This window comes from Apodemus sylvaticus, chromosome 4, assembly GCF_947179515.1.
Source record: "Apodemus sylvaticus chromosome 4, mApoSyl1.1, whole genome shotgun sequence".
Lineage (NCBI taxonomy): Eukaryota > Metazoa > Chordata > Mammalia > Rodentia > Muridae > Apodemus > Apodemus sylvaticus.
In genome coordinates this window covers 103,900,790-103,919,182 of record NC_067475.1, presented here as the reverse complement: position 1 = coordinate 103,919,182, position 18,393 = coordinate 103,900,790, and the positions used below count along the sequence as shown (strand labels likewise).

Below are 18,393 nucleotides of genomic sequence, written 5' to 3'. Positions count from 1 at the left end.
TTAAATCATAAGTGACATTCTAATACATGCCAAATGGCATGTCACAGAACAAAATATCATTTACCAATTAATCTTACACTAAAACAGCCACAACCAATATTATTTTACAACATCAACAGCTGCTTCAGATGAAATATAAAAGGGAAGGTTGAGCCAGGTTGTCATCCAAGGTGACATCCTTGCATGTCACATGGCATTCACAGCTCTACTCATCCAGAACGGTGGACACTGTGGTGCTGTTAAGCTCACTGCTAACAGAAGCTGAGGTCAGCTGGATGCTCCTGTCAACAGTGGGGACTCTTCCACCAACAGTTTCTTCAGTGTTCCTCTTCGGCCTCAGCAAGATAATGAAGCACTTGGGAAGAAATAGACAGCCTAACAACCCATAGCTGGATGCCAAAATGGCAAATATTTCCACAGCCACTTTGAATTTGCCTTTGGTGCTCAAGTAAGCAGGGACAAAAGAGATCCAGACAATGAAAAAGACCAGCATCCCAAAAGTGATGCATTTCCCCTCATAATAGTTATCTGGCAGCTGGCGAGCCACAAAAGTTGTAAGAAAGCACAGCAGAGCCAGAAGGACATCAAACCCAAATATGGAGCAAAGAAACTCTATAGAACCTTCATTGCATTCAAAGATGATCTTTATATTCTGAATTTCAATGTTCTTGAACATGCTCGGAGGGTCCAACACCAAGTATGCTATACATACACCAATCTCCCCTACAACACAAAACAGTACTATTAATTTTCTAAAAACTGGGTGCATAGATATAAGGCGGGTTTTGGATACAGAAATCCTGTAGGCAAAAAAGAGTGAAATAGTCTTTCCCAGAATGGAAGACAGACAAAGGCAAAAGCCCAGGGCCAGAGTGACCTGGCGGGCCATACAGGACCAGTTGCATGGCTTGCCTATGAACAGCATGGATGACAACACCGTGATAACCAGAGACATCTGAATGAAAAAGCTCAGCTCCCGGTCATTGGCTTTCACCAATGGGGTATGTCTGTGAATTACATATACAACAGTGACTGCCAAGACCACAAGAGCCCCAAATATGGACAGGATGACAAGGGTGAACCCCAGGGCTTCCTCATAAGCAAGGAATTCCACAAACTTTGGCACACACTTGCTCTTCTCTGCATTGGACCAATCATCTTCACTGCATGGATCACATTCCCTTTGGCCTATTGAGAAAAAAAGAGAGAACTGACTTTAATGGAACCCAGTTGTCACTTTTAATTGTGAACAGTCTAGGGAAGTTAAAGACTGGAACAATGTTTACTGGAAATCTGTTATAAAATAGATATAATATCTTATATTCAATAGAGTGGGAAAATATTTTTGAGTTTATAAATGCAATGACAGATTGAGGGTTGTTTACAAGTTCAGAATTTGAGCATTTCTTTTCAATTCGAGCTTATCTTGAATTGGTCTTTTCCAGGGATGAGCTGTATTTTTCTCCTTTAACTTCTATTGAAGAAAGAGGTGTGTTTCTTTATCAACTCCAGAACAGTCCAGGAATGAGAAAGTCACAGCTTCTGAGGAAAACGATCAAAATGACTGGGACATAGCTAGTCAAACCCCTTGTGTTTTCAGTTTCTCATCCAATGTCTCCTCACGGAGGAGAATCTTGCACATTCCCACCTCTAGATGCTCATTCTAATGAGTTATGAGGATGATGGGAAGAAAAATAAAACCACCAATCATGGTCCCTGAAACTAATAAGACTAAGTCTGGCAGGAGGCTCTAAGAAGAAGCATTGGTGAACAAGGGAAAGCTTGTTGAGATGAGGTTATGGTAGATGATGGAATGGGTATTAATTTTAAAGAGTAGTGTTTGCTTTCAGCCACTCTGACTCCTGGTCTTGGCATCTCTTAATAGAATTCTGTGCAGAGCCTGGAGGAATTGTTGCCAGGGAGTTGTGTAGGTTACAGTGTGGTTGTTTTTCATCACAGACCATTTTATCAATTTTTTTTTTTTTTTTTTTTACACAATTACCCTGAGGTCTCTGCGACAAAAGACAAATGCATTTTTGTTTCTTCAACCAAAAGCCAAATTGAAATATAAATAAATCTGGTCCAACACAGTACACAAAACCAAGCTTGCCTAAATCACCTCCAGAAATCAGCAACTGAGTAGGCTGTTGTAGCAGTTCATTCTGCATCGACTGTGTAAAGCCTGTGCTTTCAGTGCTTAGACACTTAAGACAAATGGGTGACTTTTCTCCAACTACAGTTCAGTTTTGAGTCTACTTAAAAGCAAGTAATGTGAACATTTAATGAATTTATATATATATATTTCACATTTTATTTATTTTGTTTGGTGATTATTTATTTATTTATTTATTTATTTATATGTAAGTACACTGTAGCTGTCTTCAGACATACCAGAATAGGGTGTCAGATCTCATTACAGATGGTTGAAAGTCACCATGTAGTGGCTGGAAATTGAACTCAGGACCTTTGGAAGAGTGGTTAGTGCTCCTAACCACGGAGCCATCTCTCCATCTCTTGGTGTTTCTTTATAAACTTTATTGTGGTAGATTTATACCACAATATTGTCTTATATCAGAAGTGAAAACTAATATTTTCCTTTGGTCAAACTGCACAGTAATTAATTGTATTGGTTTCTTGAGTTTTGTTACAGGATGCTTATATCTTTTTATAAAGACTTATAGTATAAGAAGTTCTCTGACATACCCTGGTTAATTACTGCCAATGCAAAAATCCCCATCATTACCTGGTTTCTCTGACACATATCCATCAGCACATGGGATACAATCAAAACAGCATATAGGTTGTCCCTGTCGAATCCCCTTTCGGGTCCCTGGAGCACACAGTTTTGTGCAGACAGAATCTGGAAGCTAATAAAGACAAAGACAGCATATATACTAAGCAAAGATAGCAGAAAAAGTGTGGCAGTATGAGGAGCTTATCATGAACTTTTGCTAAAGAACAATCTTGTGATTGACTCTGGAAATTCTGAATTAACTCTAGGGATAGTTCTTTGCCATCTTGGTGAACAAGACCAAACTGATTCATATTAGATACTGTGGATAGATCAGTCTGCCTAGTTTGACCTGTGACCGTAGTAATTCTCTTCAGCTCCTATAAGATATCTCTTTTCAGCAAAAGCATCCAAAAATATTTTTTGTGATAGTTAGACATTGATCATAATCATAAGTGGCTGGTAGAAAGGAAGAAAAATGAATGTTCTTTCCATGTAAGCTATGAAGGTCAAAAGATAATGTAGAGAAGGCATAACTTGGAAAGTTATCTTGCTATTTACTTTTAGAAATTTTAGTAGCAATTTCAGAGCTCTTTGTATTTTTATACTCTGCATGGATATGTACCTTGATATATAGAGTAAACCCAGCATTTATATATTAATTGTGGAGATAATTATTTATAGGACAGATAAAAGTGTGTATTCCTAGCCAGGCATAGTGACAGCTTGAAATACATAGTAAGACCTCAGCTCACAAATAAAAATACAACCAACAAGCAAATAATAAATCAAACCCAAACAAAAACCTAGAAAAGTTAAGCCTACAAAATCATGAACATTTATATTATAATTATATATAATATAATATAATGTATATAATTATAATAAAAGCAAACACTATATGTACAGAACAAAGAAAATATAAAAAACTGCAAGGGAAAAAGGCCAAGTAACATATAAAGTCAGACTGATTAGAATTTCACCCAACTTTTCAGTGGTGACTTTAAAAGGCAAAAGGTTCTGGATATATGTTTTATGGGTTCTAAGAGCCCACAAATGCATAGACTACTATACTCAGCAAAACTTTCATTCACCATAGATGGAGAAAACAGTATCTGTCTTTAAATTGAGCCCTACAGAAGGTGCTAGAAGGAAAACTCCAACTGAAGGAGGTTAAATGTACCCATTAAAACACAGGAAATAAGTAACAAAATCAAAAGAAGAGAAACACATACACTACATACACACAACACACATACACATACATGTACACTCATATCCACACAATCACTACCACCACCAAAATAACAGGAATTAACAGTCATTTGCCATTAATGTCTCTCAATATCAATGGACTCAATTACCCAATAAAAAGATGCAGGTTAAGAGAACAGATGTAAAAACAGGATCTGTCCTTCTGCTGTACACAAGAAACACACTCCATCATCAACAATAGACACTACTTCATTGTAAAGTGTTGAGAAAAGATTTTCTAAGTAAACAGACCCAAAAAGAAAGCTGGTATAGTGATTCTAATATCTAACAAAATAAATCAAAATTAATCAAAAGAGATGGTAAAGGATACTTCATACTCATCAGTGGAAAAATCTACCAGGAAGACACCTCAGTTCTAAACATCTATTTTTCCACATGCAAGGGCACATACATTTGTACAAGAAACATTACTAAAGCTTAAATTACACATGAAACACACAAATTAATGTTGGGAGACTTAAACTTCCCACTCTCACCAATGGACAGGGCATCCAAAGGAAAACTAAACAGAGAAATAATGAAGCTAACAGATATTATGACTCAAATGGACTTAACAGATATCTGTAGAACATTTCACCCAAACACAAAAGAATATATATTTGTCTCAGAACCCCATGGAACAATCTCCAAAACTTACCACACACTTTGACAAGACTGAAAAGATACAAAATAATCCTCATGTATCTTATCAGACAATCATAGGTTAAAACTGGATTTCAACAGAACTAGTGACAACAGAAAGCCTACAAATGCATGGAAACTAAACAGCTTTCTATTGAACTATCACTGTGTAAAGGCAGAAATAAAAAAAACCCAAACAATTAAAGAGTTCCTAGAATTCCTGGCCCAAATGCGGAAAGAAATCTAAAGATTCAATGCAACCCCTATCAAAATTCCAATGCAATTCTTCATAGTAGAAAGAGCAATTCTCAAATTCTTTTGGAATAACAAAAATCTCAGAATAGCAAAAACTATTTTCAACAATAAGAAAACTTCTGGGTGAATCAGCATCCCTGACCTCAAGCTGTACTACAGAGCAATAGTGATAAAAACTTCATGTTATTGGTACAGTGGTCACTTGATCTTTGACAAAGGAGCTAAAACCATCCAGTGGAAAAAAAGACAGCATTTTCAACAAATGGTGCTGGTTCAACTGGCAGTCAACATGTAGAAGAATGCAAATTGATCCATTCTTATTTCCCTGTACAAAGCTCAAGTCCGAGTGGATTAAGAACCTCCACCTAAAACCAGGTACACTGAATCTAATAGAAGAGAAAGTGGGGAAAAGCCTTGGACACAAGGACACAGGGAAAAAGTTCCCGAACAGAACACAAATGGCTTATACTCTAAGATCAAGAACTGACAAATGTGACCTCATAAAATTTCAAAGCTTCCTGGAAGTCTTCCAACCACCATTTGTACCAGGGAGATGGATGACTCCACAGCCTTCTGTGCTCAAACCACCAGGAGTGATCTCCCGGCAGCACTTTCACTTCCAGGTGCAGAGGTGAGATCTCTACCTCCTCTCTGAAGGGGAACAGCTAGGAGCACACAGGGCATATAATCAGTGGAGCAGTTGGGACAGAGGTCTTCAGGCTGCCATTTGTACCAGGGAGCCAAGAGGCTCCATAGTCTTCTGTGCACAAACCCTGCCAGAAGAGAGTTGGTCTCCCAGGAGTATGGACACAGGCTTACAGGCCCACAGGAGGGACAAGCTCCAGCCAGAGACAGCAAGACCAACTAGCACCAGAGATAATCAGATGGCAAAAGACAAGCACAAGAACCCTACCAGTAGAAACCAAGGGTACTTGGCAACATCAGCATCCAGTTCTCCCACCCCAGAAAGCCCAGGATACCCCAAACACACCAGAAAAGCAAGAGTTGGATTTAAAATTGTATCACATGATGCTGATAGATGGCTTCAAGAAGGACTTAAATAACTCCCTTATAGAAATACAGGAGAAAAAAGTAAAAAAAAAAAAAAGAAAAAGAAAAAGAAAAAGAAAAGATATACAGGAGAACATCGACCAACAGGCAGAAGCCCTTAAAGAGGAAACACAAAAATCCCTTAAAGAATTACAGGAAAACACAAACAATCAAGTGAAGGTACTGAACAAAACCATCAAGGATCTAAAAGTGGAAGTAGAAACAATAAAGAAATCACAAAGTGAGACATCTCTGGAGATAGAAAAACTCAGAAAGAAATCAGGAGTCACAGATGCAAACATCAACAACAGAATACAAGAGACAGAAGGAAGAACCTCAGGTGCTGAAGATACCATAGAAAAAATGGACTCAACAGTCTAAGAAAATGAAAAATGCATAAAGCTTCTAACACAAAACATCCAGAAAATCTAGGACATGAAAGAAAGAGATGCCCATGAACATACAAGAAGTCTTCAGAACTCCAAATAGACTGGACCAGACCAGAATATAATAAGACCTCCCAGCACATAATAATCAAAACACCAAATGCACTAAACAAAGAAAGAATATTAAAGGCAGTAAAGGAAAAAGAGCAAGTAACATATAAAGGCAGACCTATCAGTATTACACAAGACTTCTCATCAGAGACAATGAAAGCTAGAAACTCCTGGGGAGATCTCATACAGACCCTAAGAGAACACAAATGCCAGCCCAGACTACTATACCCAGCAAAACTCTCAATTACAATAGACAGAGAAAACAAGATATTCCATGATAAAATCAAATTTACACAATATTTGTCCACAAATCCAGCCCTACAAAGGATAATAGATGGAAAATGCCAACACAAGGAGTGAAACTACACCCTAGAAAAAGCAAGAAAATAATCTTCTTCCAACAAACCCAAAAGAAGATACTCACACAAAGATAAAAATAACAGGAAGCAACAATCACTATTTCTTAATATCTCTTAACATTAATGAACTCAATTCCCCAATTAAAAAAATAGATTAAAACATATTTTTTATGTAAATCTTCAATTTTATCAAAAAATGTTTGAAATTCCTTTCAATTAATTTAATAATTTTTTATGTCTACCATTTTATCTGCATAATTTTCATGACAATCTTCAATTTTACCATGTTTTTCTATATACTTCTTCGATTTTATCAGACAGGTTCTCCATGTAAATCTCTGATTTTCTCACAAAATGTTTATAATTCCACCTTCAATTAATTTAGAAAGTTTATGTGTACCATTTTATCTGTATATTCTTCCATGAAATAGTCAATTTTAAAGTGTTTGTCTATATATTTCTTGAATTTTATCAGAAATATTTTCCATGTAAATCTTCAATTTTACCCAAAGATGTTGATAATTCCACTTTAAATCAACTTAGAATTTTTTATTTTTTTATTTTTTTATTTAATTATTTATTTATTTATTTATTTATTTTTTGGATTTTGTTTTTTTTCCAGACAGGGTTTCTCTGTATAGCCCTGGCTGTCCTGGAACTCACTCTGTAGACCAGGCTGGCCTTGAATTCAGAAATCTGCCTGCCTCTGCCTCCCAGAGTGCTGGGATTACAGGTGTGCGCCACCACCGCCCAGCTTAGAATTATTTTTATGCTTACCATTTTTTCTGTGTATTTTCCATTATAATCTTCAATTTTAACATATTTTTCTATATATTTCTTCAATTTTATCAGAATTATTTTCCATGTAAACCTTCAACTTTATCAGAAAATCGTTAAAATTCTACTTCCAATCAACTTAGGAATTCTTTTATGCCTACCATTATTATACATGTTACACTTTAAGAATAGATAAAGTCAAAACCACTAGTGACAGCTCATGCTGATAAGGATGTGGAACAAGGGGAATGCTCCTCCATTGCTGGTAGGAGTGAAAATTTATATAGCCACTTTGGAAATCAATATGGCAGAAAGTTGGAAAAAACCTACCTGAAGACCCAGCTATACTACTCCTGGTCATATATCCAAAGGACACTCCACTATACCACAAGGACACTCGCTCAGTTATGTTCATAGTAGCATATTCATAATAGCATGAAACTGGTAGTGACCTAAATGTCCCTCTACTAAATAATGGATAAAGAAAATGTGACACATTTACATATTGTATTACTCAGCTGTTAAAAACAATGACATTATATAAATTTCAGGCAAATAGATGGAACTAGGAAATAAAATCTTCCTAAGTGGTAACCCTGACCCAGAAGCCAAACAATTGTATGTATTCAGTTATGAGTGGACATTAGGTCTAAAGTAAATGATAGCCATGCTACTATCCACAGACCCTGAGCGGCTAAGTAACAAGGAGAGCTCAAGGAGGGATGCATGGATCTCTTTGGGAAGGAGAAATAGAATAGTCATCATAGGCATCATAAGTGGAAGATGATGGGAGGATGGGAACGGGAGGGATCAGATGAAGGGAGGATGGAGAGAGAGAATACTGAGACAGCTAACTGGAATTGGAGGCCATCTAGGAGACAAACTAGTAACTCAGTGTAATGGAAACTTCCAGGAATCAAAGAGGATGACTCTAGCTAAGGCTCTGAGCAATGGAGTATGTGAAGCCTTAACTGGCTATTTCCTTTAACCAGGCAATTGGAGGGAAAGGGATTAGATACCAAACCAGCTACATAATCTTTGACCTACAAAATTTGTCCTGCAAACAAAATGCTCTGGGTTAAAAGCTGCACAGAAATTATGGCCAACCAGTGACTGGTTCAACCTTAGACCCACGCTACAAAAGGAAGCTCACACTTGATAAAGATTGGCAAAAAAGTCAATGAAATGGTGCCTATGGTATTCTGCTATACTCAGATTGATAACTAGCCCAATTGTCATTAGAGAGGCTTCATCCAGCAACTGATGGAAACACATGTAGACACCCACAGCCAAATATTAGGAGAAGCTCAGAGAATCCTGCCAAAGGGGGAGAGGAGGGATTGTAAGAACCAGAGGGGGAGAGACCAACACAAGAAAACCCACAGAATTGACTAACCTGGGCTCTTAGAAGCTCAGAGAGACTAAACTGACAATCGGTGAGCTTGCCTGGTACTGACCTAGGCCCTCTGCATATTTGTTACAGTTGTGTGGCTTGGTTTTCTTGTGGGACTCTTAACAGCAGATTCAGGGGCTATCTCTGACTCTTTTATTGCCTTTTGGGACCTTTTCCCTCATACTGGGTTGCCTTGTCCAGCCTTAATACAAGGGGGATGTGCCTAGTTGTACTGCAAATTGATATGCTATGTTTAGTTGATATCCTTGGAAGGCCTGCCCTTTTCTGAATAGAAATAAAGGAAGAGAAAATAGGGGTGGTAGTAGTGGTAGTGGTACAGAAACAGGTGGGGAGTGGGGTAGGGATAGGATGGAGGGGAAACTGCAGTTGGGTTGTAAAATAAATCATAAAAAAAGAAAACCAATAGGCTAAGTAAATTCATATTAAAATATTAAAGGGTAAAAATCATGAAAAATACATAATCATAATTTTAATACAGAAGATAAAAATAAAATTCCTAATTCTCATTGAAACAGTCTCAAAATATCAATACACTACTAAATATACTTTAATATATTAAAGAATATTAAAATTTTCATATATTTTAGTACAATATGGATTCTTTAAATTCTAATTAGACAAAGAACAACATGAAAAACGTATGCTACACTAAGGAAATTCATTTGGAATATGGCAAAATTGTTAGGTGTTTTGCATTCATTTAGTGCCTGAAAAAAATAGTTTTTTTCTCTATATGTAAACAAAATATGCTAGACCAACTAACCCTTGAAGATTCAGTGTTCCAAAACAGTGATGAATTCTTTGGAAGAATAAGTTCATATTTTGACGATGTAAACTTGTATTCTCCAACCTTGACAAAGGTGATTTCTCCAGCCTTACCCATGTGCCAATTGAGGATATCATAATATCCATTTTCTACATCTCCATTGTTATCAAGTTCTAGTTCTGTTCCATCATGGGTAGTAATTTTTAATTTCCTAAAGTAAGGCATTAGCTAATAAAGAAAAGGAAGAAAAAAGTAAAAGAAATGATCTCATTAATAATATCACATTATTTTAATGTCATGACAAAATATTAAATTATGACAACATAGTAAATAGTATTAAAGACATACTGGGTTAAATATGTGAATCTAAGTTTACCTATTTTCAGTGGACAATTTCAATTTACCTTTCCCCCTATTTATTTATTTATTTATTTATTTATTCACTTATACCCCAATATCAGTCCCTGTCTACTTCCAGCTCCCCCTTAACACAGCTCCTCCACCACTCACCCTCCCCTTCTCCTCTGAGAAGAGGGAGTCCCCAGCCCCCTTGGAAATCACAGCATCTTTGCACATGAATTTACTGTGTAACCTCTCTCACTGAGGCCAGACAAGGGAGCCCAGTTATGGGAATGGGACCCATAGACAGGTAACAGATTTAGAGACAGCATGAATGGAATACCCCCTTTCCAGTTGTTGGGGTACCAGCATGGAGACTAAGCTATACATCTGATACATATGTGTGGGTATTGGGAGGGGCTAGATCTAGCCCATGCTTGCTCTTTGCTTGGTGGTTAAGTCCCTAGGAGCTCCCAAGGTTCTAGGTAGTTGACTCATGGTCTTCCTGTGGAGTTTCATTCCTTTTTGATCCCTCAATCCATCTCCCAACTTTTCCACAAGACTCCTGAAACTCCATCTATGGTTTGGCTGTGGGGTCTCTGAGTCTGTTTCTATTAGTTGCTAGGTGAAGTCTTTCAGAGGAAAGTAATGGTAGGATCCTGTCTAAAAGAGTAACAGAGTATTAATAGTATCAGGTTCTTGCCCATGGGATGGGCTTCAATTTGAGCCAGTCATTGGTTGATCATTCCCTCAGTTTCTGCTCCATCTTTTTCCTGCACTTCTTGTAGGCAGAACACATTTTAGGTGAAAAGTTTTGTGGGTAGGTTGCTGTTCTTATCCCCGTACTGTGAATCCTGCCTGACTATAGGAAGTAGCCACTTAGCTGAGCGGTGATGGCACACACCTGTAATCCCAGAACTCTGGGAGGCAGAGGCAGGCGGATTTCTGAGTTCAAGGTCAGCCTGGTCTACAGAGTGAGCTCCAGGACAGCCAGGGCTATACAGAGAAACCCTGTCTTGAAAAAAACCAAATCCAACAACAACAACAACAACAACAACAACAACAACAACTACAATAACAAAAAAGGAAGTAGCCACTTCAGGTTGGGACCTCCTTCTTTAAATATAAAGAAGTACAAAGAATACAATCAAACAAGGGAAAAATGAATAAAACTGTTCAAGATCTGACAATGGAAATAGAAACAATTAAGAAAGTACAATTTGAGACAATCCTGGAGATTGAAAACCTAGGAATGAGAGCAGGAAGTAGACATCGGTATTGTCAACTGAACACAAGAGATGGAAGGGAGAGTCTCAGGTGTAGAAGATACTGTAAAAGAAATTGATACATCGATCAAAGAAAATGCTAAAGCTAAAAAGTTTCTAACACAAAACATCCAGGAAATTTGGGACATTAATTGACCTTTGATGTATACTCAAATTGTATGTTTTTGTTAGCATAGTATAAGTTTATACTAAGGTTTAGTAGTAGAATAACTCCTTATCAAGAGACAGAAGATGTTTATAATATTTATTTTTCCAGTACCCACTTTCCCTGTATAAGGATACAAATGTCCACAACTATTCCCTTTTGTGAAGACCTCAGTCTAGTAGAGAGATGCTAAAAGTTGCTGTTGTGTAACAGTTTCCTCTCATATTCAAACATTTCATCATTTCAGGGAAGCTCTTTAAGTAGTAAGGTAAATATCTCAAAATAGCTCTAGGAAGTCCACAAAACTGAGCAGATTCAATAGACAGCACCTTGCCAGAGTAAGCAAGGAAAGGTGAGAGTCCTCAGCCTGTGTTTAAAGTGCAAAGACTCCAAAAAGACAAGGTGCAAAGAAGACCCTTGAGACCTGTCCTTCTGCTGGGGAGAAACAGAAATTAGCTGAGCTGCCTGGAAGTTATTTATATCAACTTAGGAAGGATACTACTTAGAGATGCCTGAAGGCCATCTTCCAAGTTCCCAGTTTTTGTGAGATGTCACCCAGCTGAAGTGGGCTTTGGTGTTGCATCTGTCTTAGAGTAATTTCTGCTCCTGTACCTAACTCCTCACTCATTTTCCATTAAGTTACCCCAATAAAATCCATTGGTCCACTGAGCTGGTCTTTGGTGTCATTGTATATGTGTTAGAACATTTTTAGTACAAGCGAACATATCTGTTCTAGTTCTGTTCTGTTTCTGTGAAAAATTCTGTGACCAAAAGCATTCTGGGGGAAGAAAGAGTTATTTGGTTTACATTTCCAGGTCACAGTCCATCATTGATGGAAATCAGGTTAAGAATCTACAGGCATCACCACAGAGGAATGCTGCTTATTGGCTTAATCTCTGGCATGTCTGATGAGCTATCTTTTTACAAAGTCCAGTCACATCAGCCTAGAGAAGGTGCTGCAAACAGTGGACTGAGCCCTTCCACATCAATCAGAAATGGAGGCAAGCTCTGACAGACATAAGCAATATGATCTAGGAAATGCTTCAATTGAGATTTCCTCTTTTCAGGTGATTCAAGGTTGGATAAAGTTGCTAATTAAACCCTAATCAGCACCCTTAGCATTCAGAACCTGCATCATTTCTAAGTTCCATGTTAGTTACTGCAAACAGCATATTTTACAGAAATAGATGACTTTAAATCTGGACCAGAGAAAGTACAGAATGAAGCTATAATGTTCAGAGGTTTCAAAAATAGATAGTCCTTAGAAATAACAGAGAGAATGTCAGTAAAGGGAACTAGTGCCTACTCAAAGTGGCTCGGAACACTTTGGGAGGGTTTGGAAGCAAAATAAATAAATAAACTATAGATTAACATCCATAGAAGAAAAAAATTGCTGGATTCTATTTTGATATCCAGAATTGGTAGAGGAAAAGTAGAAGTCCAGATAACATGTGAATAGAATGAGAAAATTGTAAACGAATATTTTTTCAAGCAGCAAAGGTATCATATGTATTTTAGCATAAGATTAATTTTCAGTGGTTGCTAAAATTGGAGGGCAAAGTCTAATGAAAGCAAGATGGTTTTACAGCTGCACAATATTGTCTAGAAGGATAATTAATGTTCTCATTTTGTTTTGAGTTTTGAGAGAAGGCTTTACCCTGTATCTCTGGTGGGCCTGGAACTCACAATGTAGTTGAAATCAGCTTTGAATCCACAGCAATAATGTCTCAGCTAGGAAGAAGTCATGAGTCACATGAGTGGTGGCAAAGAGTGGATAGAAGACATGAGTGACTATTACAGGATAATTATTAGTTCTGTAGGGAAACATAATACTTTCTGATGAGAAAATATGAGATGAGACTTTCTGAGGATATATATATCCTCACATCTACACAGTGGATGTGAATGTCCCAGATAACCCCTATAATCTTTACCCTTTGACATCTATCCTATATATATATCACTTCCTGATTTTATAGATGATAAGATTTGATACCCAGGACCAACATGGAAATTCATAATTACCTATAACTACTTTCAGAGGATTTAATGCCCCTTTCTGATCTCCATAGGTACCAGGCATGCATATGACCCAAATAAGTACTTGTAGACAAAACATTTATATGCATAAAAGAAAATAAATCTAGGAACAGATACAATATCATCAGCAAATAATGTATAATTATTATTATCATAATAAAAATTAGACAAACCTAAATTCAAAATTAGTCTAAAAATACCTGACCAGTGCTGATTAAAAGTATTAAGGAGAGTAGGCAGCAGCGGCTGGTCCAGAGGAAGGGCCATCAGCAGTGGAACCAAGCTGACAGGGTCCAGGCAGACCCTGTGCCCACGACCACTGGCCATCGCTGGCCAGCCGGGCTGCAAGCAGCGGAGGGTTTACGGCGCCTTTCACCACGCAGAAGCCACATCAGAACTCTGCCTCCCACCAGTCAGTTACAAGAGACTGGCCTCCATTTTGGTTCTCGAACGCCAGAGAGATCAGACAGACTGAGGTACGCAAATACAACCCGAGACCAACATTGAGGGGGTCTAAGCCCGACGGGCATTGGCCTGCACCCAGTCCCTGGGCTGGTCAGGGGGCCACCGGTGTGCAAATCCAGCCAGGAGGTTGTTTGCCTGGGCCAGCGCTTGCGCGTGTGTGCGGGCGCCGCTGCCATTCTGCCTACAGAGAGTCCTAGCAGGCAAAACCGGCTAACAGGCTAGCCCGAGGCTGACATGGCTGGGGTCTAAGATGGTCAGGCCCTGGACTGCCCCCAGGCCCTGGGCTGCTCGGTGGGCCATCTGTGTGCCGACCTGGCCAGGAGGTTGTTAGCCCAGCAGACTCTCCCAGCACTCTCAGGGAGCGCACGCACCCTGCCATCCTGGCCACCTGACAGACCCAATTAACACTCACAGCTGAGGGGAACTTTGCTCGGACTTTGGCCTGCCAGGCTTTTGCCTAGACTCAGGGCCTGAACAGCGAGGCTAGCTTTGTGGGCACCAACCTGGTTGGGAGTTCCGCTGGCCAGCAGAGTGATCAACACACAGGAAAGGTTCCCACAGCATACACCCCTCAGCACTCCCTGAAGGAGCAAACAGGCACGAAGGAGCAAACAGGCACCATTTGGTTCACAGACACAATCTGGGGCAAAGCACACTAGGGCTGCAAGGGCACCCAAGAGGAGGACAGCACATCAGCAATCTGCAACAGGGGAAACCCTGCCATCCAGTATTGCAGAAACAGCCCTAGAGCCTCTCAGGAGGCTGAAACACCAGCCAGAGACAAGACCAACTAGCTCCAGAGAACAAGATGGCAAAGTGCAAACGCAGGAACTCTACTAGCAGAAATCTAGGCAATATGGCAGCATCTGAACCAAACTCTCCAACATCAGCAAGTACTGGTTATGCCAATACACCAGAGAAACAAGATATGGATTTAAAATCACTGGTCATGATGCTGCTAAAAGAACACAAAAAGGACATAAATGAATCTCTTAAAGAAATATAGGGGAACATGAATAAGCTAGAAACCCGTATAATGGAAACACAAAAATCACTTAAAAAAATGCAGGAGAATAAGGCCCAAGAGATAGAAGCCAATAAAGAAGAAAGGCAAAAAAACTTAAAGAAATGCAGGAGAACTTGCGTCAACAGGCAGAAGTCATGAAAGACGAAACACAAAAATCTCTTAAAGAATTACAGGAAAACACAAACAAACAAATGATGGAACTGAGCAAAACCATCCCGGATCTAAAAACAGAAGTAGAAACAACTAAGAAATCACAAAGGGAGACAACTTTGGAGATAGAAAACCTTGAGAATAAATCAGGGGCCATAGATGCAAATATAAACAACAGAATACAAGAGATGGAAGAAAGAATCTCAGATGCTGAAGACACCATAGAAACAATTGACTCAACATTCAAAGAAAATGCAAAATGCAAAAAGCTTGTATCCCAGAACATCCAGGAAATCGAGGATACAATGAGAAGACCAAACCTAAGGATTATAGGTATAGATGAGAGTGAAGATTTACAATGGAAAGGGCCAGCAAATATCTTCAACAAAATTATGGAAGAAAACTTTCCCAACTAAAAGAGAGAGATGCCTATGAATATACAAGAAGCCTACAGAACTCCAAACACACTGGACCTGAGCAGAAATACCTCCCGTCACATAATATTCAAAACCCCAAATGCACTAAACAAAGAAAGAATATTAAAGGCAGTAAGAGAAAAAGGCCAAGTAACATATAAAGGAAGACCTATCAGAATCACATCAGACTTCTCACCAGAGACCATGAAAGCTAGAAGATCCTGGGCAGATCTCATGCAGACTCTAAGAGAACACAAATGTCAGCCAAGACTACTATACCCAGCAAAACTCTCATTCACCATAGATGGAGAAACCAAGATATTCCATGACAAAACCAAATTTACACAATATCTTTCCACAAACCCAGCTCTGCAAAGAATAATAGGAGGAAAACTCCAATACAAGGAGGTAAACTACACCCTGGAAAAAGCAAGATAGTTACTTTCCTTCATCAAACCCAAAAGAAGATAACCACTCAAATATAAAAAGAACATCAAAAATGACAGGAAGTAATAATAACTATTCCTTAATATCTCTTAACATCAATGGTCTCAATTCCCCAATAAAAAGACATAGACTAACAGACTGGATAAGGAAAATGGATCCTACAATTTGCTGCATACAGGAGACACACCTCAGTGTCAAAAATAAATACTACCTTAGAGTAAAAGGCTGGAAGACAATCTTACAAGTCAATGGTCACGGGAAATGAGCAGGAGTAGCCATTCTAATATCAAATAAAATTAACTTTCAACCTAAAGTTATCAAAAGAGACACAGAAGGACACTTCTTGCTGGTTGAAGGAAAAATCCACCAAGAAGAACTTTCAATTCTGAACATCTATGTGGCAAATGCAAGGGCACCCTCATTCGTAAAAGAAATTTTACTAAAGCTCAAAGCACACATTGCACCTAACACAATAATTGTGGGGGACTTCAACACTCCACTCTCCTCAATGGACCGATCAGGAAAACAGAAACTAAACAGGGACACAGTAAAACTAATTGAAGCTTTGGACCAATTGGATTTGACTGATATTTATAGAACATTTCACCCTAAAGCAAAAGAATATACCTTTTTCTCAGCACCTCATGGTGCCTTCTCCAAAATCAACCATATAATTGGACACAAGGCAGACCTCAGCAAATATAAGAAGATTGAACTAATCCCATGCCTCTTATCAGATCCCTATGGAGTAAGAGTGGTTTTCAATAGCAACAAAACAACAGAAAGCCCACAACAACATAGAGGCTGAACAATACTCTACTCAATGACACCTTGGCCAAAGAAGAAATAAATAAAGAAATCAGAGACTTTTTAGAATTTAATGAAAATGAAGGCACAACATACCCAAATCTTTGGGACACAATGAAAGCAGTGCTAAGAGGAAAACTCATAGCCCTGAGTTCCTCCAAAAAGAAAATGGAGATAGCATACACTAGCAGTTTAACGACCTACCTGAAAGTCCTGGAACAAAAAGAAGCCAATTCACCCAGGAGGAGTAGAAGACAGGAAATCATCAAACTCAGGGCTGAAATCGATCAATTGGAAACAAAGAGAACCGTACAAAGAATCAACGAATCCAGGAGCTGGTTCTTTGAGAAAATCAACAAGACAGATAAACCCTTAGCCAGACTGACCAAAGGGCACAGAGAAAGTATCCAAATTAACAAACTTAGAAATGAAAAGGGGGATATAACAACAGAAACTGAGGAAATCCAAAAAATCATCAGATCCTACTACAAGAGTCTATACTCAATACAACTGGAGAATCTGGAGGAAATGGACAATTTCCTTGACAGATACCAAATACCAAAATTAAATCAGGACCAAGTAGATCATCTAAACAGTCCCATAACCCCTAAAAAAATAGAAGGAGTCATAGAAAGTCTTCCAACACAGCACAGGACCTGATGGTTTCAGTGCAGAAATCTATCAGATCTTCAAAGAAGAACTAACACCAATACTCTTCAAACAATTCTACAAAATAGAAACAGAAGGAACACTACCCAATTCCTTCTATGAAGCCACAATTACGCTGCTACCAAAACCACACAAATATCCAACAATAAAGAAAACTGAAGACCAATCTCCCTTATGAACATCGATGCAAAAATACTCAATAAAATTCTTGCCAACCAAATCCAAGAACACATGAAAACGATCATCCACCATGATCAAGTAGGCTTTATCCCAGGGATGCAGGGTTGGTTCAATACACAGAAATCCATCAATGCAATCCACTACATAAATAAACTCAAAGAAAAAAACCACATGGTCATTTCATTGGATGCTGAAAAAGCATTTGACAAAATTCAGCATCCTTTTATGCTTAAATTCTTGGAAAGAACAGGAATTCAAGGCCCATACATAAACATAGTAAAAGCAATATACAGCAAACTGGTAGCCATCATCAAACTAAATGGAGAGAAACTTGAAGCAATCCCACTAAAATCAGGGATTAGACAGGGCTGCCCCCTTTCTCCTTATCTTTTCAATATTGTACTTGAGGTACTAGCTCAGGCAATTCGACAACATAAGGAGGTCAAAGGGATACAAATTGGAAAGGAAGAAGTCAAACTATCATTATTTGCAGATGACATGATAGTCTACTTAAGTGACCCAAAAAACTCCTCTAGAGAAGCTGTAGAGAACTCCTACAGCTGATAAACAACTTCAGCAAAGTGGCAGGTTATAAAATCAACTCAAGCAAATCAGTGGCCTTCCTATACTCAAAGGATAAGCAGGCTGAGAAAGAAATTAGGGGAATGACCCCCTTC

At 38.5% G+C, this 18,393-nt stretch overlaps 1 protein-coding gene across 2 annotated transcripts in view; it reads right to left on the bottom strand.

Annotated features, from left to right (window-relative positions):
* Positions 1-205: 205 nt before the first annotated feature.
* The window catches only part of LOC127682335 (vomeronasal type-2 receptor 1-like), a 28,132-nt gene continuing 9,944 nt past the window's right edge, over positions 206-18,393 (bottom strand). The window contains exons 4-7 of one of the 2 annotated variants that reach the window (XM_052178702.1): positions 15,482-15,517; positions 9,743-9,973; positions 2,744-2,867; positions 206-1,188 (exon numbers count right to left, since the gene is read on the bottom strand). In XM_052178702.1, coding sequence (XP_052034662.1) covers positions 206-1,188; positions 2,744-2,867; positions 9,743-9,973; positions 15,482-15,517 — 1,374 coding nt within the window. The remainder of the gene's footprint in view (positions 1,189-2,743; positions 2,868-9,742; positions 9,974-15,481; positions 15,518-18,393) is intronic. The other variant, XM_052178701.1, reaches the window with a different exon arrangement.